The sequence below is a fragment of the Aulonocara sp. 'chitande type north' Nkhata Bay genome, linkage group LG18, assembly GCF_057382095.1.
Source record: "Aulonocara sp. 'chitande type north' Nkhata Bay isolate Kocher_YH1m ecotype deep benthic linkage group LG18, A_spYH_male_GT1.1, whole genome shotgun sequence".
Classification (NCBI taxonomy): domain Eukaryota; kingdom Metazoa; phylum Chordata; class Actinopteri; order Cichliformes; family Cichlidae; genus Aulonocara; species Aulonocara sp. 'chitande type north' Nkhata Bay.
The window spans coordinates 25,475,105-25,498,818 of NC_141361.1; the positions used below are offsets into that span (position 1 = coordinate 25,475,105).

A 23,714-nucleotide genomic window follows, 5' to 3' on the forward strand; every position below is an offset into this window, starting at 1 on the left:
AAAACACCCAAAAGATAATGAAACACTAATGACATTCAGTAGGCATGTTGTCACTTTAAATTCCCCAAGTGCAACAGCCTCAAATTCCAGTAACGCCACAGAAAAAAAAATGGTGGTTTTGCTTTTGAAATGTCTTTCTTGTTCCTCTAATTACTTTTCAGACACTCAGATATAGATTCACCATGATTACAAGACATTTAGGCAGCAGGAACAAAAGTTTAAATTATGACGGTTAAAATCCAGAAAAAGAGGCAGACAGGATCTCAGACAGCCCGTTGACTTATAGTTAGATTGACTTACAATCACCCCCCTACTACACATACACACAAAGGAGCCCGAGTTACTATTAATCAGGGGCCACATGAATGGCTGCTCCTCCCTCCAACCACCGTGACTCTGTTCATCTAACAGTTTCAAAGACATGTCGGGTGCAGGAAGAGGCTCACACTGTGGGTCACAGTGAGGCCACTTCCTCTGCAGCCCACCCCAAATCCCCTCAAAAATTATGTTTGCCTCCTCCTCATCCTCCCTTCGTCTCCCTTTACTTCCTCTCTCTTCATGCTCCATCCACTTCTTAGCACTACAAGGTCACTAAGTTCACCCGGCTCATTCATGCGAGTAGTTTTGTTTATTTTTTAAAATGGACTATAGTCATTTAAAGAGACTCCAGTGGTGGACAAAAAAAAGAATTAGTCAAGACAATACACAGAAAATTGTGTGCCATAAGGTCATCGTAGAGCAACACACAGGAAATCAACAGAGCGAGAAGTGCTTCTGCAAATAGAGCTATACACAGAAATGTATGTGTGTGTGTGTTAATCAGATAGACTAACTGCAGTAACCGTTCATGAATGTTTAAATTGCTTATCCTGCAAATGATTTCTCCACTGAGAAAAATAAAATCTCCACATGATCAGATAACGGTGTGGTCTTTTGCAACAAGAAGTGCAGCGAGAGGGAACACTGCCTATTGGGAACAGTTCAAAAAGGTAGCTGCACAAGGAGTCGCTGTACAAGAAGCATTCCTGGACCAAATGTGAGGTCTTGCTGCACCACGAAGGAGCGAGTAACTCTATAAATCACAGCCAAACAAAGCCTTGATGTTGGTTTAAAAGAAAGTGAATTTGACAAGAGTGTGAATGAGACACCTGATCTGAGCGAATGAGAAGACACTGAGAATGTGGACAAGAAGATAGACAGCGACTGTGCATCTCACAGACACCTGCTTCTGCTCCAAACAGAAACTGAGCATAACAGACAAAAACTGTGGGGCCCGAAGAGTTTTTAAAAGTGAATAAAGGGGTGCGGGTTTTTCTCTCAAACACAGCGAGGACGCTTGTGGATGCAGAGCCCTCTGCTACAGGTGTCGAGGAGGGGTCCCAGCCAGGCCTCTGTGAGGAAGGACACACACTGGCCTTTGTTTGGGATGCCAGCAAACTTCCCCATAGACTCAGAAAGGCCCCCAAAGCAATGAAAGAATCCATCAAAGTGACACTGTTTCTCCAGCCCACTCGCACACGCCCAGACAGCTGAATTTAAAATGCTGATTGGACTGTGAGGATTATGAATGATTCATTTGTCATTGGACCCTTTAAGATAGGCTGCATGCTTCTGGTGCATCCTGAACTTTCCTTCAGTTAGTTAAAAATGGCATGCTGCTGACAGAGCACTGAACCCTACCCATATGTACATATTTAGGAGTTGCTATTACACCATTAATGCAATAAAGGTAGTCATAGCCAGCATTCCTTACTGCTGCCAGGCTGGCCTACCCACACGATCCTACAACAGGAAATGCCCATATTTGGGCCTCGGCCTTAAGAAATCCTGTGCATGTCAGAGGAAATAATTTGAGGAGTGTTTGTGAAGTAAAAAAAAAAAAAAAAAAAAAAAAAAAAAAAAAGGTATACCTTCCTGTGAGTGGGAGAACTTCAAAGCATTTTATATCCAGTCCAACCAGACAGAAGTTTACATGTTTCTACAGGAAACTCTACATTTTTTATGTACTTGCCAATCACAAGTGGAACAGCCCAAATGGTCATTATGCTTCCTATCACGGTGACATTAATCCATGGTCATGGGGTTGCATATAAGACTATGCATGAAGAAATCACAAGTCAAAAATATAAAAATAAACTCTGAAATAAGGTATTGCTCCTCTGACCTTTGTTATAAGATTAGAAATCCTTTACTGAGCCATGATCTTAACTGTATTACCAGCAAACAGTACATTACAAAGAGACTAAGGCTCGTCTGTCGGCCTTTGCGTTAATGGCGCTCTGCTTGTGTTGGTTACTATAGAGTCCTTCCAGTAAACAGTGCTGATACATAATCACAGTGCACACACGCACGCACCCATGCTATCTGAGCCGTCTAACAAGACAAATAAACGATCCCTGATTCACGTCAGAGGTGCAACATATGCAAAACAGACAATGCATGCTCACCTTGCAGGAAAAATTCCCTCACATACCCTTATGAGGAAAAAAAAGAAAGGAGGAAAGAAATGTAAAGGACAATAGGCAGGCATACACAGTGACATGAGGAGTGTGTGCGAGAAAGCAATCAAGATAAATGGCCTAGTTGTCACACAGAGCTGGACTCATAAAGGTAAAGAGACTAATATAAAATAATTTATTTAAATGTAAAAAGCATAGCTGCTGGAAAAATGATGCTTTGAATTAAAACATATTTTGGCAAATGCTTGCTTTTGCTGGGGTGGCACCAGCAGTAGGAGCACCAATGAAAATGACGGGCCTCTCAAGAGAGGCAGAAAAGCAGTCAGAGTGCACCACCTTGTGGCAGGAAGAAAGTACTGACAGCTGAACAACAGACCTCTTTAAGATCCAAAAAGTCTGAAGAGTTGTTTCGGGCCTGTTTCCAATGACTGTGACAGTATTTACTTTTGCTTTGATCTACTTTAAAGTGGTAAAAAGCAATCCACAGAGAACCTGTGCTCTCTGTTATTTATCCTCGCCATTACAGAAGGAACTGGCTTCAAATTATGTGAAGTATTCAAAACACACACACTGGGCTCTCAAGCAAAACCCACATAATGCGCTTTAAGGCCAACTCTTCTGTGAGAGAGACACTGTTTATTTGTTCTTAAAGAGGCCTGCTGATTGTTACGATGCTGCCAAACATCATCCGCTCCTGTGACATTACCACTGGGGAGGAAGCAGAGCATCACACAAAGCCAGAGAGGAACCCACATGGTGATAGTTTTGTTTTTTAAATACGTATATTTTTGTTTATGACACACACATCCCATCCTGGGAATGAAGCCAATGAATACTTCTGTGTCCTCCCTCATTTACACATTGTTCCCCTACCCTTACAAGAATAATCTGTCTTCTCTCCATTCTCTTCTATTCACTGACAATAACATACAGACATGTTTTTTTAAAGAAGAAAAGAAAAAAAAGCCTGAAGTAAGCGAGGCAAACAAAGTATTTACTTAATTTGTTAAATAAGTATTTATTAAATTAGTATTTGTCAGACAAGTTATTGTGAGAGTAGACCGAGGAGAATCCACCTTTGGTAACAGTATAACACACAGATTAGTTATGTGAAAACATCATTAATAAATGTGGGCAAAACAGAAACTACCTTGTTTTTATAACTATGTTATGAATACTATGTTGTTTACAGTAAGTCGGGGTTTCTAAATTAGCTAAAACTCTCTAATCTATCCTACATTAGTTGACGTTTTAGAGAAAAAATTTAAATAGGAACGAATTTTTAAAGACACGGCAGTGACCTTGCATTATCAGAACAGTTTGCACTTTTGCTTGTTAATGTTTGAGGTAAACTGTTTTTAAATCTGCACCACTGAGCTGTGTCTCTTCATCTTCTTAACGTCAATTCTTTATCAATTACAAGCCTCGCTGCTGAAGCATCCAGTGCCCATGTGTGTGCACTGTAACATCAGGACATGAAAAACACTGCACATTTACACGTTTTTCCTGGAACCTGTACCGTTTCCAATAGACAGTTTGGCAGAATATAACATTAGAAGATGATGTCAGATTATAGTAAAATATATTACTATTACTAGTATTACTATAGTTGTCTTTTTAGGGCTGCTAAGATTACATTTAGGGGTCCTTAAGCATCCATAAAAAGACTCTAAGCTCGACCGTGATGTCTGCAAATCAAGTGAGACCCAAACTGTAAACTTTTTAATAGTAATTTTCATATTGTAAATGAGTTATAGATAGAGTTAAAAACTAATAATTATTGATTGAATAAATCTACTAGAATAATCAATAGATCCATGAACTGTTGCAATTGTTTGACTCACTAATGTCCAAGAACACAACTCAACTGGACTGTCAGGCAGAACACTGACTGTATTATAGATACACTCACTGGACACTTCATTAGGTACAGCTTGCTAAGGGTTAGAAGGGTTGGACTTTAATTTCAGAACTGCCTTAATTCTTTGTGGCACAGATCCAACAAGGTATGGAAACATTCCTTAGTTTGGTCCATGATGGGTTACGGTGATGACATGATGATGACCTCACACAGTTGGTGCAGATTTGTCGACTACACATCCATGATGTGAATTACCACCACATCCCAAAGGTGCTCTAATAGATTGAAATCTGGTGAGTGTGGAGGTCATTTGACTACAGTGACCTCATTGTCGTGTTCAAGAAACCAGTTTGAGAGAATTTGAACTTTGTGATATGGCACAATGTCTATACTGTGGGCATAAAGTATTGGACATAGCCAGCAATACTCAGGTAGGCTGTGGCAGGGGTTAAAGGGTCCAACGTGTGCCAAGAAAATATCCCCAACACCATTAAACCTCCACCGAACTATTGATACGAGGCAGGATGGACTGCTTTCATGTTTCTTACATCTAACTGTGACCCTACTATCTGAATGTTGCAGCAGAAATTAAGTCATCACATATGATAACTAGGGGTGCAACGATACACAAAATTCACGGTTCGGTTCGGTTCGATACTTTGGTGTCACGGTTCGATATTTTTTCGATACAAAAAAAATGTTCATGCCTTTTTAATTTGTCATTTATTAAAATTATAAATATATATTTTAACTCAAAAGTACAGTTTTTAAATTGAATGTTGCTGAAACAAAAGTAATAAAAATAAATAAATATATCTCAGGGCTCTCAAAATTTCAAAATCCCTGGTAGCCCTTCGAGCAGGGACTCTTCAGTTTTTGGTAGCCCAAAATAAATGTAAGTAGCCCGAATAAAAAAGAGAGTAATTTTTTGATTGATGTTTTGTTTCCTTTACAATGTTATACATTAAAGTATAATACTGTAAAGGAAACAAAACATTAATCAAAAAAATTGTTGAAAAACAAATTACAACATTGTATAAAAATTACAATCATCAACTCAAATACTTGGTTCTAATTGAACAGAAATTTCTATGAACTTGTAAGAACTGTGTAGGACATGAATCAGTCTGTGTCAGATCCTGAATTTGAAATTTCCGCTGAAGTCACGGGTAAGAGACAAGTGGAACCAAGATCTAGGCCATTTGCTTTTTGAAGTTTGCAAAGACTGCTAAATTTTGCCAGTGGTAGTTCACTCTTTGCAACATAGTACGCTGTTCTAAACAGATTTTTCAGGTTTATTTTTAGTATGTTATTTGCAATTGGTGTTTGTTCTGGGAAAGATATTGCAGACTGAGCAATAATGATTTCTTGCATTTCTCATGGGTTCTAATGGGGGCCTTTCTTAAAATGACTGGTCCCAGTAACAAAGGTGCTTGTCGACTCAGAAATCGATAGAAAACCAACAACACACCTGGCAGAACATTATGTTATTTACACAGGTGCACATAAGTGGTCCGCATGTGCGCATTCGCTGTCAAAATAAAAGACGCGCACCAGATAAGAAGTTGCAACGCGCGTTTGCATCCATATAAAAAGCACTGTTTTTGTCCGCTAGAGTGGGATTTTCACGGCACATTCCGCACCACATCTCTGTGCGTTCATCATTTGTTTGAAGCCAGCTCACCTCCTGCAACCACTTTTCCGAGAATACGTGCTTCTTTTGTGGTTCGGACTCCTTCTGACATTTGTTTGGAGGTGGAGGAACACCAAAGTAATTGCTTAAAGGAGCTTCTTCGACATCTTTTAGAGTTCTAAACAAATGTCTGTCCTCCTCCAGAAAATCTTATGTATGCAAACACGCGTTGCAACTTCATATCTTGTGCGCGTTTTTTTATTTATTTTGACCACTTATGTGCAGCCCTGGTTATATAGCTCGTCATATTGCAGCCACAGAAATTATTTTGTCCATGAAACCATAAAGCTGCACTTTCTTTTCGCCTTATAGTCTGATTTGTCATAACTTTTCCATTTTGTGGTAAGCTTTTCTTTGGCTGTCACTTCTTCACTCTGACCTGTCTTATTTGGCTCAGCAGAACTAAAGTATAAATCCTGCTGCTTTTACACACACACACACACACACATAACGGTCACCGATTCTCTGCGCGATCAACCTCTCATATGTTTAAGCTTGCTGCGGGAGATTTCACTTGTCATGTTTGCATAGTAAGCTAACGATTGATAAGACGATGTCAGAGAAATTGGTGCGCAAATTATCATCACTCACCAATCAGTACTGTCGCTCTCTATAGACAGTTCGCGCGATTCCAAAGTGAAAGCAAACGCGATTTCAATATGTCACATATTGACAGTGGCTCATCGATGCCAATGACATAATTACCCAGCTACATTTCCGAAAGAATGCAAAAGCATTGACATATATTTTTCCTTCCTACAATAGCCCGACGGGCAGAGCAGAGATAGATTTTGGTAGCCCGACTGGAAAAATCGCTAGCTCCGGGACGTCGGGCTAGCGATTTTGTGAGCCCTGTATCTGATTGAGGAATCACTCATCTTTGGAAGAGAGAGTTTATTACAGAGAAATGTCTCTTTCCAAAATAAAAGCTATACTATCCGCTTCTTCTGGGCTATATTCTCAGCAGCATATTGTAGCGGGTCAGGGCTGTTTGGGGTTCTGTTTGTACAGTTATGTTTTGTTTATGTTGCCATAGTGACGGATGACGCCCTCTCGCTGCGACGGTGTGTCCTTCCGGGGTCAGAGGGCGCCCTGTGTGTTGTTGTTGTTGCTGTGCTGTTACCGCGCTGAGCAGTTAGCTAGCGGCAGTGTTCTTCTGCAGATGTCAATAAACGGCTGTGCTCCCTGGCTAGCTCACGGGAAGCAAGACCAAACGACACCTCCGTCTCCTCCTTGTCTAAGCTCGCCACATTGGTGTCAGAAGTGGGATGATGGTGGCACCCCATGTTCTGACCCGAGTGACTTTTCCCCCGCCGGTCGTGACCGGCCGGTGCGCCAAAAGAGGGCACCTGGACATTTGCAGGACTTTGTGTGGGGTAATGGGGTCGTCGGGGACGACTGACCCCTTAGGTGGGGGCTATGTAGCGGGTCAGTGCTGTTCGGGGTTCTGTTTGTACAGTTATGTTTTGTTTATGTTGCCATAGTGACGGGTGACGCCCTCTCTCTGCGACGGTGTGTCCTTCCGGGGTCAGAGGGCGCCCTGTGTGTTGTTGTTGCTGTGCTGTTGCCGCGCTGAGCAGTTAGCTAGCGGCAGTGTTCTTCTGCAGATGTCAATAAACGGCTGTGCTCCCTGGCTAGCTCACGGGAAGCAAGACCAAACGACACCTCCGTCTCCACCTTGTCTGAGCTCGCCACAATATTAAACATATCAGGTCCCCATAAGGAGAATCATGTGCTAACGGCAATCTAAATGACTCGGGTAAAGTTTGTAGCATGCATGCTTGTTGTTTTTGTCTGCTTCCACTTGTCTTTGCACTAGGATGATGTCGGCGTAAACACGCAGTCATATTCGTTGTGTTCCCACTAGTGCTGTCAGCATTAATCTCGTTGAAATGACGTTAACGCCACAACACGGCAAATCTCCGTTAATGAGCTACCCCTGATCGCCCAGAGTGTGGGGCTAGACGGCCAACACGTTAACGAGCTAACTGCGCTAACACACTAGTTCCCACCCATGTAATTGAGCATTGCGTGGCACATCCAACATACTGTTTTACTTTAGTCCATGACGCGCTTACCTTCAGGGTCATACCTCACATGAAAACCAAAATAATTCCAAACGCCAGATCTGAATGAGGGTGGGAGAGGTTCAATTTGCCTGTTGCAAGGAGAGCTTAACTTCTGTCTCGCTAGCTTGCCCTGCGCTCTTCTTTCTGACGATGCTGTCTGTGTTGAGTGCTCAGTGGATCTGCGCTTGACAGTACAGCCTAGGCGGAGTAGTCGAACGCAGATTCACTGAGCGCTCAACACAGACAGCATCGTCAGAAGGAAAGTTGATAAAATAAATTACAAATTTTGTATTGTTCGATACATATGCGTACCGAACCAAAAGCACTGTATCGAACGGTTCAATATCGATATGAGTATCGTTGCACCCTTAATGATAACATGTACAGTTTGGTTAAGCTTGTTTAAATTGTAGTCTTAGTTTCTAAGTTGACAGGAGTGGTACCTGGTGTGGTGTTCTGCTGTTGTAGCCCATCAGCTTCAAGGTTCCATGTGATTTGTGCTCAGAGTCAGTTATGCTTTCCTATCAACTCAAAGCAGTCTGCTCATTCTCCTGTGGCATCAACAAGGCATTTTCACCCAGGAAACTGCTGCTCACTGGATATTTTAGGACCCTGTAAACCCTAGAGATGGTTATGTGGGAAAATCCCATCAGCTCAGCAGTTTCTGAAATACTCAGGCCAGCCTGTCTGACACCAACAACCATGCTACATTCAAAGTCACTTAAATCACCTTTTTTCCCCTCATTCTGATGCTCAGTTAAACTTTAGCAGGCGGTGTTTACCGTGTCTACATGCCTAAATGTATTATATTGCTGCCACGTGATTGACTAATAACATATGTGTGTTAACGACTAGTTGCAAAGGTACCAGTGAAGTGTCTGGTGAATGTACATATGTGTGCATTTAATCTGCACACAGAATCAAAAAATAGTAAAAACAAAATGTCCACTGCATTTATACAAATTTGAAATAGCAAAAATAAATGAATAAATAAGACTAAAATACACAAAACATTATTTACAAGGTCACATAGGAAACTGCTCATTAATAATGGCCCAAATGGATTTAATTGCTTCAGTTTCAATGTCTTGGTTTTAGTATTGAGACACTGTAGCAGTGTAGTACAAAGCCACCATTAATGCCGTCACCTGTGCTTTTCCCACTGTATGAAAAAGGCCTACTGAGAAAGCAATCCTCAAATCTAGGAAGCTAGAAGCATTTAACCCTTATAATTATGCAATTATTGGTTATAAGAAGTTTTGGCAACTCTTTTGTAGAGAGGTTCCTCCCAAATACTGCAGAGCATTGAGCTCCCTAGCCCATCGACTAACCTTTACACTTTGTGGGACAGCTACAAATCTAACCTCACATTAAAGTGAGGTTACAAGGAACTTCAACCTTGGACATAGTTTACACTCCAAACACACCTATCTTATCTGCTTTCCCTCTCCTGTCCAACCAGAGATCGGGATGAACAGCTATGTACTGGCAACAAACTGAGGCCTGCTCACCAACCTCAACACAAAAAGGGCTCATATGTCAATGTGTGCACTTACAGCATCAGTTTTAAGGTATTACTCAACAGTTAAAGAAAACAAAACTTTAACCTGAAGCTATAAGGAAAAGAACAGACTCAAGATTGGCATTGTTGAGTTGACTTGTTAAATCACTCTCACTATAGGCTGGTTTTGTGCAGACTTTCATACACCAACAAATTTCATACACCACATATTCGTTCAAAATCTAGTTTTGGCTTACAGAGGCATGTTATTACAAGCCCGAAGCGCTTTGCAGGTACCATCAGTCACGGCATACCAAGAACTCTCATAAGTCACTGCCTAAAATTTCCTTTTTAGAACAAAAGTCAGTAAAAAACAACCTAAAGTGGTTTTCACTGTTTTTACCGGAACAAATGCAAAAATTGAGTCAAGCAAAATCTAAATTGTGCAACTCAGTATGCATTTAAATGATAAAGTAAGCTGGTGATTTCAGTCTCTGAGGTTGGAAGTGTTAGGCAATTAATCAAAGAGTCCGAAGCCAGAGGCATAAATCAATAATAACCATTTAGGCCAGGGGTGTCAAACTCAAATACACAGTGGGCCAAAATTCAAAATGGAACAAAGTCGCGGGCTAACATTAATATTTATTGAAAAAAAAAACTTCCTCCAGATATAAGAATGAATTTTTTCTTATGGACTCAAACAAGTTTAGTTGAAAAACTGAATATGGAACAGCAAAGCTTAATACTAAACAATATATATATTAGCTGTATAATACCAGTAGGCCAGCTCTAATAGTAATTTGGTATGGCTTCGCGGGCCAAATGACACCTTCGCGGGCCAATTTATCAAAAAACAAAATAGCAAAAAACAAAAAACAAAACACATGCTAATTCAAGTTTCTTGTTTTAATCTAGATGAGTTTTTTATTTTTTAAGTCTATTTTGAAGAGTTTTCATCATTATTTTGGACAGGGCAGTACAGAATGACATCCAGCAAGTGGCCCAGGACAGACTTGAACCTGAGGATCTGCAGTAGTGTGAGTTATATCATTGCTTCTTCTACAATTTTATATGACTGCTGACTCAATGTTTTGCTGCTGAGCTTCTGTGTATTTCTTACACTTGAAAAAAAATACCAAGAAAACCTAAAAGATATTTAAAACAACTTCTGTATATAAAACACTGGCAATACAGGGAGTGCAGAATTATTAGGCAAATGAGTATTTTGTCCACATCATCCTCTTCATGCATGTTGTCTTACTCCAAGCTGTATAGGCTCAAAAGCCTACTACCAATTAAGCATATTAGGTGATGTGCATCTCTGTAATGAGAAGGGGTGTGGTCTAATGACATCAACACCCTATATCAGGTGTGCATAATTATTAGGCAACTTCCTTTCCTTTGGCAAAATGGGTCAAAAGAAGGACTTGACAGGCTCAGAAAAGTCAAAAATAGTGAGATATCTTGCAGAGGGATGCAGCAGTCTCAAAATTGCAAAGCTTCTGAAGCGTGATCATCGACCAATCAAGTGTTTCATTCAAAATAGTCAACAGGGTCGCAAGAAGCGTGTGGAAAAACCAAGGCGCAAAATAACTGCCCATGAACTGAGAAAAGTCAAGCGTGCAGCTGCCAAGATGCCACTTGCCACCAGTTTGGCCATATTTCAGAGCTGCAACATCACTGGAGTGCCCAAAAGCACAAGGTGTGCAATACTCAGAGACATGGCCAAGGTAAGAAAGGCTGAAAGACGACCACCACTGAACAAGACACACAAGCTGAAACGTCAAGACTGGGCCAAGAAATATCTCAAGACTGGTTTTTCTAAGGTTTTATGGACTGATGAAATTAGAGTGAGTCTTGATGGGCCAGATGGATGGGCCCATGGCTGGATTGGTAAAGGGCAGAGAGCTCCAGTCCGACTCAGACGCCAGCAAGGTGGAGGTGGAGTACTGGTTTGGGCTGGTATCATCAAAGATGAGCTTGTGGGGCCTTTTCGGGTTGAGGATGGAGTCAAGCTCAACTCCCAGTCCTACTGCCAGTTTCTGGAAGACACCTTCTTCAAGCAGTGGTACAGGAAGAAGTCTGCATCCTTCAAGAAAAACATGATTTTCAAGCAGGACAATGCTCCATCACACGCGTCCAAGTACTCCACAGCGTGGCTGGCAAGAAAGGGTATAAAAGAAGAAAAACTAATGACATGGCCTCCTTGTTCACCTGATCTGAACCCCATTGAGAACCTGTGGTCCATCATCAAATGTGAGATTTACAAGGAGGGAAAACAGTACACCTCTCTGAACAGTGTCTGGGAGGCTGTGGTTGCTGCTGCACGCAATGTTGATGGTGAACAGATCAAAACACTGACAGAATCCATGGATGGCAGGCTTTTGAGTGTCCTTGCAAAGAAAGGTGGCTATATTGGTCGCTGATTTGTTTTTGTTTTGTTTTTGAATGTCAGAAATGTATATTTGTGAATGTGGAGATGTTATATTGGTTTCACTGGTAAACATACATAATTGAAATGGGTATATATTTGTTTTATGTTAAGTTGCCTAATAATTATGCACAGTAATAGTCACCTGCACACACAGATATCCCCCTAAAATAGCTAAAACTAAAAACAAACTAAAAACTACTTCCACAAACATTCAGCTTTGATATTAATGAGTTTTTTGGGTTCATTGAGAACATGGTTGTTGTTCAATAATAAAATTATTCCTCAAAAATACAACTTGCCTAATAATTCTGCACTCCCTGTAAGTCTGGGCAAGGGATGTCAATCTATTATTAGATCCATGAACAGTTGAAAATCTACATAAATTCTGATACTTCTATACACTGGAACAGAGAAAAATTTAAATATGTCGCTGAATAGAAACAGATCGACTTCATTCAGTATTATTGATGTCGAAGTAAGCATTTCTGCTTCATGTCTGATTGCACACCCTGTTTTTTGTTTGAGTCAATATTGTCTACACTGCTAAATAAGGCTTATTTTAAAGAAAATATGAGCTGTGTCACTGAGCAGAAAGCTGCAGAGGTAAAGAAATCCGTGGCTTTTCCTCTCACATGGATGTTAGATGCTCCGTGTTTGGCACTAGTTTTACCTTTGTGTCTGTCGCCTGTGTCCTCCACTCAGACTGACAAACACAATAATAGGATCTCTACAGCTTGAACCCAGCTTCAGGGACCAGTGTATCCTTGAAACAACAAGCAGACAGAGTCAGCAAAGGCTGAGACACGGCGGTGAATCAGAATCAGAAAGCCTTGACACATTTACTGAAACGGGGGGAAATTAGGTCTGCGCGCTACCTTTCTTACCTATCTGAGATGGTTGCTATGACAACACTTCCTGCTTAGCAAATGTGTACATGTCAGGCTGATGTCAACCTGATTAGTACATGAGCACACAGAGCGCCTCACTTCCTGAAGGCAGCAGTGAATAAACCACTTTCATCTACAACCACCTTTGAAACACACAAAACAAAAAAAATTATTAATTAATAAAACAGCATCTTAGAAAACACTTCGGCTATAAAGTACGTGTTTCACCAAGTTGGCCCATTTTTAGCCAATAAGAAAGGACTGAGTTATGCCTGGGATTTCATAAAAGCAAGTGACTGTGCTGCCAAACCAACACATGGGTGTGACTGTATATCCGCAGTGTCACCACCACTCCTCTGAGTACATCTGCTGCTGGGTAGGGTGAATTTCAAGCAAACCAGACACTGTAGGCTCAGCCTTGTGACTACCAACTTACACAATGCAGTGCATACACAGACACACACCGCAAACATCAAGCTGGAGCAGCCTTTGAGGCTCAGAGTGTATCTTTGCATACTGTATAGCTGAAGTGGAAGAAAATCATCACTGAAAAGACAACGTTGTGGAGTTCTTAGTGAAACAAAAGAGAGGAAAAACTGCATAAAACCCTAACATGAGTGACATTTTTCAGTCTTGTAAAAATAGAATAAATATATTTCTTCATATACATGGCGCATGACAACCCAGAAAACAGTTTTATTTTTTTATATATATAAACATATATATATTAGGGGTGCAACGATACACAAAATTCACGGTTCGGTTCGATACTTTGGTGTCACAGTTCGATATTTTTTCGATACAAAAAAAATGTTCATGCATTTTTAATTTGTCATTTATTAAAATTATAAATATATATATTTTAACTCAAAAGTACAGTTTTTAAATTTAACCCTAACCCTTGTGCATGTTTTTTATTTTGACAGCGAATGCGCACCTGCGGACCACTTATGTGCAGCCCTGGTTATTTAGCTCATCATATTGCAGCCACAGAAATTCTTTTGTCCATGAAACCATAAAGCTGCACTTTCTTTTTGCCTTATAGTCTGATTTGTCATAACTTCTCCGTTTTGTGGTAAGCTTTTCTTTGGCTGTCACTTCTTCACCCTGACCTGTCTTATTTGGCTCAGCAGAACTGAAATGCTTTTACACACGCACTCACATAAGCTCAGCGATTCTCTGCGCGATCAACCTCTCACATGTTTAAGCTTGCTGCGGGAGATTTCACTTGTCATGTTTGCATAGTAAGCTAACGATTAATAAGACGATGTCAGAGGAATTGGTGCACAAATTATCATCACTCACAGATCAGTACTGTCGCTCTCTATACACAGTTCGCACGATTGCAAAGTGAAAGCAAAAAAACAAGCGCAAATTCAAACGCGACTTCAATATGTCACATATTGACAGTGGCTCACCGATGCCAATGACATAATTACCCAGCTACATTTCTGAAAGAATGCAAAAGCATTGACATATATTTTTCCTACAATAGCCCGACGGGCAGGGAAGAGATAGATTTTGGTAGCCCGACTGAAAAAATCGCTAGCTCCGGGACTTCGGGCTAGCGATATTGCAAGCCCTGTATCTGATTGAGGAATCACTCATCTTTGGAAAAGAGAGTTTATTACAGAGAAATGGCTCTTTCCAAAATAAAAGCTGTACTATCCGCTTCTTCTGGGCTATATTCTCAGCAGCATAAGGAGAATCATGTGCTAACAGCGGTCTAAATGACTCGGCTAAAGTTAGTAGCATGCTTGCTTGTTTTTTGTCTGCTTCCACTTGTCTTTGCACTAGGATGATGTCAGAGTAAATGTGCAGTCATATTCGTTGTGTTCCCACTAGTGCTTTCAGGTTAATCTCGTTGAAATGACCTTAACGCCACAACACGGCAAATCTCCTTAACGAGCTACCGCCGATCGCTCCGTGCATGGGGCTAGACGGCCAACACGTTAACGAGCTAACTGCGCTAACACACTAGTTCACACCAATGTAATTGAGCATTGCGTGGCACATCCAACATACTGTTTTACTTTAGTCCATGACTCGCTTACCTTCAGGGTCATACGTCACATGAAAACCAAAATAATTCCAAACGCCAGATCTGAATGAGGTTCAATTTGCCTGTTGCAAGGAGAGCTTAACTTCTGTCTTGCTAGCTTGCCCTGCGCTCTTCCTTCTGACTATGCTGTCTGTGTTGAGTGCTCAGTGGATCTGCGCTGGACAGTGCAGCCTAGGCGGAGTAGTCGAACACAGATTCACTGAGCGCTCAACACAGACAGCATCGTCAGAAGGAAAATTGATAAAATAAATTACAAATGTTGTATTGTTCGATACATATGCGTACCGAACCGAAAGCACTGTATTGAACGGTTCAATATCGATACGAATATCGTTGCACCCCTAATATATATATATACACACACTATGATAACCTTTGTCATCCTAATAACAAATCTTGGCAGCCATCAAAGATCTTGGCCTTTTACCAAAGGAAAATCACCTGGACTGTGATAAAAACCATCAACCATTATGTTTTTAAGTACAGCTTAAGTTACTTAAACAAAGGCTCTTTGTCTTCACTATATGCTGGCCAGTCATGCTTACACGTACATGTATAGGGACCCCGTAAATAGATATGACACCAGGCTCATAAAAAAAAAACAAAATAACAATAAAGAATAGTCTTCATGTACACAAAAAAGGAAGAGAGAGAAGATTCATGTCCAGGAATGTGAATCAAAAGAGTTGTATAGACTCCTGTGAGACTGTTTAGACTTTTTTTTTTTTAAGTTCTGGATTTTGACCTTCAGCGTAAGAGCAGAGATAAGAGACTGCCAAATAAGAGTGGACAACACACATAAAACTATCTGTACATTTTATAGAAGATCCATCAGGAATGTATTAATGAAATCTGCCATTTCACAATATTGACAGAACACAGAGTCTTTCTGTTTAAGCTGATATCAAACACCTCATCACCTTGTTTATTTGATTTCTTCAGTATAAATGTTGCCAGTTTTACACCATTTTACCAAGACATTTAATAAAGTTTTCCTTTAATCTAAGGACTGTTTTGAGTTATTTATTAATAAAATGCTGCGGCTTTGCAGAGTAAACTATGCAACATTTTCGGTGTCTGACGATGATGTCAGGACCAGCTAATGTTTGGTTTTTTTCAACACTTTCAACACTCAACAATGATTACTTCCGTGAAGACACGAAAGCAACTATCTGGCAATTGCTGACTAATGATTTCAAAGTTTGTTATAGATTGTGAATAATCAGTAATCAGATGATTATTACTATTTGTCAGTGATCAGAGAAAGAAAATTAGGACTTAAGTAGGAGAGAATTACTCATTTATACCACTGATGAAGGTTGCTTACTTCTTTAAAATGTCACATGGCGAGAAATGCATTTTTACTTCTCAGAAATGATGGTTTGAATAACTCTTAATATTCATTTTAGCCAACAAAAAAAGCCTTTAAAAAAGTGTGAAGAATCAGAAACAGCAAATTCCTCATACAGTACTGATCCAAAGTCTTTATCCACCCCTCATTTCTTTATATTTTGGTAGGAAAATTAGAAATAACTGTGTGATGTTTTTGAAGCAGCTGCAAACATCTATAAAAATACAGTATACAAGGCAAAAACAGAGCTTCTACAATTCTAACAAGCTTAAAAGTCAGTATTTGGTATGACCATTCTCTAACACAGGCTAAACTCTCTGAGGCAGCTTTCCTTTCATTTTAATTCAAATCAATTTTATTTATATAGTGACAAATCATAACAGCTGTTTCCTCAAGCTCCTTTATACTGTAACCAAAAGACCGTACAAAACACCAAAAATCACACGACCCCCTACGAGCAAGCACTTGGCAACAGGGTGAAGGAAAACCTCCTCTTTAACAGGAAGAAACCTCTGGCAAAACCAGGCTCAGTGGGGCAGCCATCTGCAGCGACCAATTGGTGTTGAGAGGAATAGTTTTCCAGGCTTCTTCAGGGACATCCTCGTCTTCAATTTAAACACTTAACAGCTGGTATGGCATGGTTGATCAAAAATCTGACCGGCTACTTTCAGTACTGGCTGAAATGCAGCCCCAAATGATGACAATCCTGCCCCCCAGCTATAGATACTCTCCTGACCTCCTCTGTACTCACTGAAAATTATTTGAACCAAATATTTAAAATTTAGATTTATCAATCCATAAGACCTGTTGCCAACAATTTTCGGTCCATTTCTTGTGCAATTTTGCATATGTTGGCCTTTTGTTTCTGTTTACCTTCATTAAGAATAGCCTCTTAACAGCTACCCTTCCAAGGAAACCATTTCTGGTGAGGCTTCAGGGAACAGTAGATAGATCAGCTGAATGACCACATGTATATCTCAGGCCCTGTATCAGGTCTTTCCTGAATTTTTCCCCCTATTCCTAAGGACATGACTTTCAGATAATGTTTATCTGCTAAAGATAGGTTTTTTTTTCTTCTTTATTTTCAGATCTGCCACTTCTTTTTTGTCTCCGACTTGTCCAGATTCCTCACATTTTTAAGGGACATGCTGCACAATATGTTGATAAATCCCATGTTTTTGAATAATATTTCTTTGGGAATTATTATATTGGTGGAAAAAATATTTTATACCTGTCAAACTGTGTTATCCATGGCATTTTTCGAGGATTCAACTAAAGTCGGAGAAGAAGAAATGGAAGCATGTGTTTTTGTCACAGGCTGCTAGTAACAAAGTACTTAGAAATACTTTTTAAAATTGGTTCTTTGCTATCACTGGTTTATCTCTTGAGTTAGATACATTTTTTATTGACCCATAGGTCTGTGTTAAGTGAATCATTCAAAGATCACTTTGTGTTGACTGTACTATCAAACAAATAAGATTCCTCTGAAAATGGTCATATACGGGGACTGGACTGGAAATGAGTGCGATAGCAGTTAATGACCAAAGAACAACTTTGAATGGCTTTCACAGAGCCTGGAGAAATATTGCTCAAGTCCATTTTAAAATTTTACGAGAACATCTGGCTCCCAGGAAGCAAAGTATAAAGAAATGAGGGGTGACTCAAGACTTTTTCTGAGCATTGAATCGGTGCCTGCTAAAGTGATTAACTTTCTCTGACTAATTATTCCAGCGCTGAAAGAAATATCAGTGTTTCCATGAGGTTGTTGTCACGTTACTTAAAGGACTCAGGAATTGAGAGGAGAAAGGGTGTGAATGTAATAACATGTACTTTAGCACAAATACTTTTAGAAACATATAATTTACTCAGTAGCCTGTAAGTCATGCCGGTTTCTGCGTGTGAATAACATGTTGAGAAAAATATGTGAATCTCAGCCCACTAAGGAAGTAGTGAGATCACTGAAAAGACACGAAAGCAGGCACACACAGGCACGTACACACATACCGCCTCCTACTTCAACAAAACTCTCCACTGCGGGGAATCACAGAGAGCTCTATGAGGAAACAGATCCTGGTCTTAGACGGTGGTCACCGCTGCATTTTCCTCCTGCTTGTCAAAAACTCGCTGCCAATCGAGTCAAGCAGCATTCTGTGTCGGAGGAGGAGATGCACGCCATTCACAGATAAAGGATTACAGCATTGGTGACAGCTGCATGTGCGGCCACATCCCACAACTTGGCTCAGATGGGGAAGGAGGAAGGAAACAAAACAAAAGTGATCCTCCATTCAGTCTTGCAGCTTACAAGGAGTTCCCCTCCCCGTTCCTCTCTCATCCAACCGCTGCGTTAAGCAGGACATGGTTCCCATCTCGATCACATAGCCCCCTTCCTCTGTTACTAATCAATTTACATGCATCACACGTCATACTAAATCCTGCCAGCTATCCAGCTAACCTACTCACACAACTACAAATGCAGCGGGTGCCGCTAAAAAAGAATCAATGTTTTTTTTTTTAGGTGATAACACGTTGAAACCATCCCAAATCTCATCTGAGGAGCTGTTCTGTCATTTTTTTTTTTTAAAGAGCTGAAAATAAGTTTTTTTTTTTTTTTTAAAGAGTCTGTTCCATGTAATAGCATAATAGCAGCCTTATGACTGGACCCAGCACTGTAGGGCTGTCAGTTCCTTCATTAATGAAACAGTAAACTTAAAAGCTTCTATAATGGGATAAAGCAGTGGCACAGATTCGGTCACTTCATCTCTTCTGACTTCTGAGGCAGTTCACTCCTTCAAAATAAAACTTCATGGCATGTCAGGAACGTGAAGACAGGAAATGTATGCTCCTGGGCTTCCACTGTGTGCGGTGTGATCCACTCATGTCGAGAGGAAGCTTTGATGGCAGTGAATGGGGTACTAATGAGTTGGGCTTATCAATGGCTGGTCTGTATTCTGTCCTCCTAATGGCCTGAACTGTTGATGCCCCATGTAAACATCTCAGCCACTTCCCAGGCTCAGAACTGGTTCGTGGTGGGCTTACACTAGTAATGTCCCTACCCATTATACATCTGATTTGCCATGAAGGAAGTGGCTTGGTTTTATTTTCTCTTCTAGAATAATCTATCTGCTTTTCAAAATAAGTCACTATGTGGCAAACACAGTAGGTGGGGCCTTTGGGGAATAATCGGGGCAGAAGGCAGCAGTGTGTTGAACAAACCTTCAGTTAAAAGCTTTTCACCTGTTGAATACCAAACGAATCACACATTTCTTTGTAGACACACAACTGCAGAAATAACATTTGTGTGTCTAAACTGTCTGTGGTGCCACCTAAGTGTTGCACAGGCGGAGGGAGACTGTGAAAGCTGGCAGCTGACAGTAAATATGTCTCATAGTAGAACAGATTGAGACCAACTGTTGCTTCAGCGTAAAGCTCGTTATATCGGCTACTAATGTGACATTTTATCAACATGTTTGCGGTCTTACCTGGCCGGTGTACTGTGCAGTCAGGTATAGCCGTGTCTCCTTCCACTGAAGCCAAACTGTCTCCGTCAACAGACTGGGAGGAGACCTTTCCCTCAGCTCTGTCTCTCACGGCGCAATGTCAGAACTACACTAACGTGTTTACACCACAGACTGTGGAAAACAAGCTCAGCGGAGACCTCGCCGTCGACTTCCAAGCTCAGCTTTCACTTTCTGCGGACGTTTAGAGCTAATTTCTTTTAATTGTGGTTTACTTTTTCTTCTTCGCCAGCTTCCCCCTTTTCTTTCCTTTTCCTCCACTTGGACGCTTTGCGTCGAGAACAGCCGAATTTTGTCGGGAGAGAGGCGGACCAACCGAAACGCAGGACGACCGCCAGCTTCAAGCTACCCACCGCTCAGACGCGACTTCCGTAAAATTTCACAATAAAATGAAAGTCGAGCAGTCTAAGCTACTGCATTATTACATCGAATTTAATCTAAAAAGCTAAGTGTAAAGTTGGCCTTTTAAATGTAAATTTGCTGTTATTTCTGCATCGGTTGCCACAGATAACGAGAAATGCATTTCTAATAAACACTCTTAATTATAAAAAATTAATAAAATTAAAGCACACGGGAAATGGTTTATATTTTAGTCAGTGAGGTCCTGGTGTAAATATTCATTGAGAATTGGAAGTCTAAAGTCACGGGCCACTTTATTAGGTACATGCTAGTGCTTTGGTGGATTCCCTTTTCCTGTGTGAATTGCAGCCTTCGTTTTCTGTCTTTAGCTGACAGGAATATCTGGTGGTCGTCTACTGCTGCTTTAAAATTCAGTGCGCGGTGCCTTTAGAGATTTTCTTCTAGTATGAGCCTGAAGCAGTCTAGCCATTGTCCTCTGACATTAACCAGACAATTTTAATCCAGATTTCTGGATATTTTCAAACCTTTCTCTGTAAACCCCCAGACATGGTTGTGTGGAAAAATCCCAGTAGATCATCAGTTTCCAAACTACTTAGAGCAGCCTGACACCCAACAACCACAAAGTCACTTAAATCTTTTTTCTTCCCTATTCTGTTGTCCGGTTTGTATTTCAGAATGTTGCCTTGACTTTGTTTACCTGCCTAATGCATTCGGTGTGATGACATGGGAATGGCTGGTTAGATATAAGCAGCTTTTCCACAAGAACGCAGCTGGTTAGTATATATGAGAATCAACTCAAAAGTTCTGTCTGTATTGTATTACCTACTCTGAACGTGTTTAATCATGCTACATGCATGCTAAAACAAACAAACAAACAAAAAAACCCGAAACAAAACAAAAAGACCAAAAAAATACTCAGCATATTATTTAAAAACACTAAATTAAACATCAACAGTAACAAAAACTAATGTAAAAAATAAGGATTAAAAAGAAAAACAAAACAAAGCATTGGTAACAAACTACACAGAAAAAATACAGTTTTACTTGGTTTTACATCAACTATAACCCGGAAAGAAAATTTCTAATCAAGATATACTCAGTAGTAGCAACACAGAAAGCTGCATTCAGAGTACCAAAGTCCTCTCTGGGACCAACATGCAGATATGCAAGAAAATTCTCAATGAAACACAGTAAAGATTTTCCCTTATTCTTAATGTTTAGAATAAACACTGAATCTGTTTCCTGTTACACCAAAAGTCTCCAGCTAACTTGACAAAAGTGAAAGCAGCACTGTCATTCTGCTGTTAGCCTTGCTGAGGCGCACTCTTTCCTTTCTGTGTGCAGCAGAAGTGTCCAACGGTTTATGCATTAAAACCCTTCACAAAAACACATTTTTATTTCTTTGGTTGGTCTGAATTAAAAGAAAAAGTCTTAACAATACACACATTAAGTAAAAGTTTTTATTTAAATCAGCATAAAAAGCAAATAAAAGAGACTAAACTTAAAAAAAAAAAAAAAGTGTAATAGGCTACAATCAACTTCAAAAATATTGATAGAGCTGGATGCATATATTTTGTGAAGTTGAAAATAAGCACTTTATGAAAAATAGATATCGACATTGTAACCAAATAAACATACAGTATGCATTTCCCAATGTGGCTATGGTCTGTACATTTCCCCAGTGAGATAGATATATATATATATTTTTTTTGTTTTGTTTTGTTTTGTTTTTTTTAAAAGGACTTGAATGACTAATTGTGACAGCAGTACTCCATATGATCTACTTTCTATGACACATACGTTTGTGACAGGTTCTGAACGCCTTGAATGAGAAAACGCCCCCTAATAAAGCAGAAAATCAAACCACGTGTCTAAAACATCTTGCAGTCGGTCTTCGTCAGCTCAGGTTTTTAAAACAAATGGCACAGGAGTGCGACAGCGGCTCACGCCACAAAGAACTGCTTTCGTCTCCCTGTAAAGCAGCTTTTTCAGTACCAGACTTTGTGTGAAAGGTATTGTGCAACATTAACAAACACCACATAGTTTACAATAAAGTATGAAATGTGAGAAGAAATTCCACCGTGAAATGAACAGGACTGATAGGAGTGCTGATATTCAGCCTTTACAAATACAAAAAGACACTTTGGGAACATACTGGCTTTTAAACAACCTCGTGGTTTGATGCCAGAGAGCAATTTCGGGGTGATGGTAATTGCATGCAAGGTGGATTGTCGATCCCATTTTAGAGCCACTTCAGACATAAAGAGGAAGCCTGTTTGATTACATATACATCAGTGGTGGAGCAGAGAGTAGATGGGAGTCTGCGTAACAGTGTTAAATCTATTCCTGGGCTTCTTTGCCAGTCATCTTGTAGACCACAGTGGGACCATCGAGATGCGTGATAGTTGTGGTCAGATGGAGGTCTTCGCCGCTGTTCGCTCCGCCATCACCTGCACATAAAACATCATCATCACATTTTTCAGGACATCTTTAGTCCTTTTTGGGCTTTTTCCAACTTTACATTACTGCAGGCAGGAGTCTGTTGCATATCAAGCTGCTTAAGCTGAATTTCATTTACATAAACACTCTCAGCTTGCGCAAAGCAGAAGTGAAACTAGAGAGCTGAAAAAGTAAATCAAAACATGGAGAGTGAAGCTTGGAGAGAGCTGCTCCTCCCACGAGACCCCTTGACGCACTTCAGGGAAAGCTTCCAAACTTCAAACCCTCTTTTTCTCTCTCTCATGCCACTGACGTCAGGAGATGGATGGATGGTTTTCATTACTTCCTTGCTCTTCGCCCCACCCCCTCTCTTCACTGTTCCCTTCTTTTCCGCCTGGAAGGAAGCCTGGTGTCCATTAGAATCTCACTCTCAGGCCAAAGAGACCCTTCTTTCCCCTGGGAATCAAGCCTTTCTCACTCACTCCAAAAAACAAACTTTGGATGAATAGGCAGCTTTACAAGAGGAGACAGATACTTGCTCTCTATTAGATTGAAGTAAGAGCTACTGGGGGCATTAATAAAATCCATCCATCCATTCGCTTCCGCTTATCCTTTTCAGGGTCGCGGGGGGCGCTGGAGCCTATCCCAGCTGTCATAGGGCGAGAGGCGGGGTACACTCTGGACAGGTCGCCAGTCTGTCGCAGGGCCAACACACAGGGACAGACAACCATTCGCACTCACATTCACTCGCACATTCACACCTAATGGCAATTTGGATTTTCCAATTAACCTATCCCCACTAACTGCATGTTTTTGGACGGTGGGAGGAAGCCGGAGTACCCGGAGGGAACCCACGCAAACACGGGGAGAACATGCAAACTCCACACAGAAAGACCCCGGCCTGATGGTGGAATTGAACTCAGGATCTTCTTGCTGTGCGGCAACAGTGCTAACCACCGTGCCACCGTGCTGCCTGCATTAATAAAATTCAGCTTTAATACAATGAAGAGAAAGGGGTTACGTCTAGGAGCAAGAAATAAAAACTAGCCTTATCAATAATTTATTGCCATGATTTGGTAATTT

The 23,714-nt window shown here is 40.6% G+C and overlaps 2 protein-coding genes across 2 annotated transcripts in view; both read right to left on the minus strand.

The window, feature by feature from the left end:
- gng12a (guanine nucleotide binding protein (G protein), gamma 12a) overlaps nucleotides 1-20,177 on the minus strand; it is a 39,162-nt gene extending 18,985 nt beyond the window's left edge. The window contains exon 1 of the mRNA XM_086271355.1: nucleotides 19,797-20,177. The gene's annotated coding sequence lies outside the window, so the exon portion shown is untranslated. The remainder of the gene's footprint in view (nucleotides 1-19,796) is intronic.
- A 1,457-nt stretch (nucleotides 20,178-21,634) lies between these two features.
- wls (Wnt ligand secretion mediator) overlaps nucleotides 21,635-23,714 on the minus strand; it is a 32,733-nt gene continuing 30,653 nt past the window's right edge. Inside the window, exon 12 of the mRNA XM_086272183.1 lies at nucleotides 21,635-22,642. Coding sequence (XP_086128309.1) covers nucleotides 22,533-22,642 — 110 coding nt within the window. The 3' untranslated portion in view covers nucleotides 21,635-22,532. The remainder of the gene's footprint in view (nucleotides 22,643-23,714) is intronic.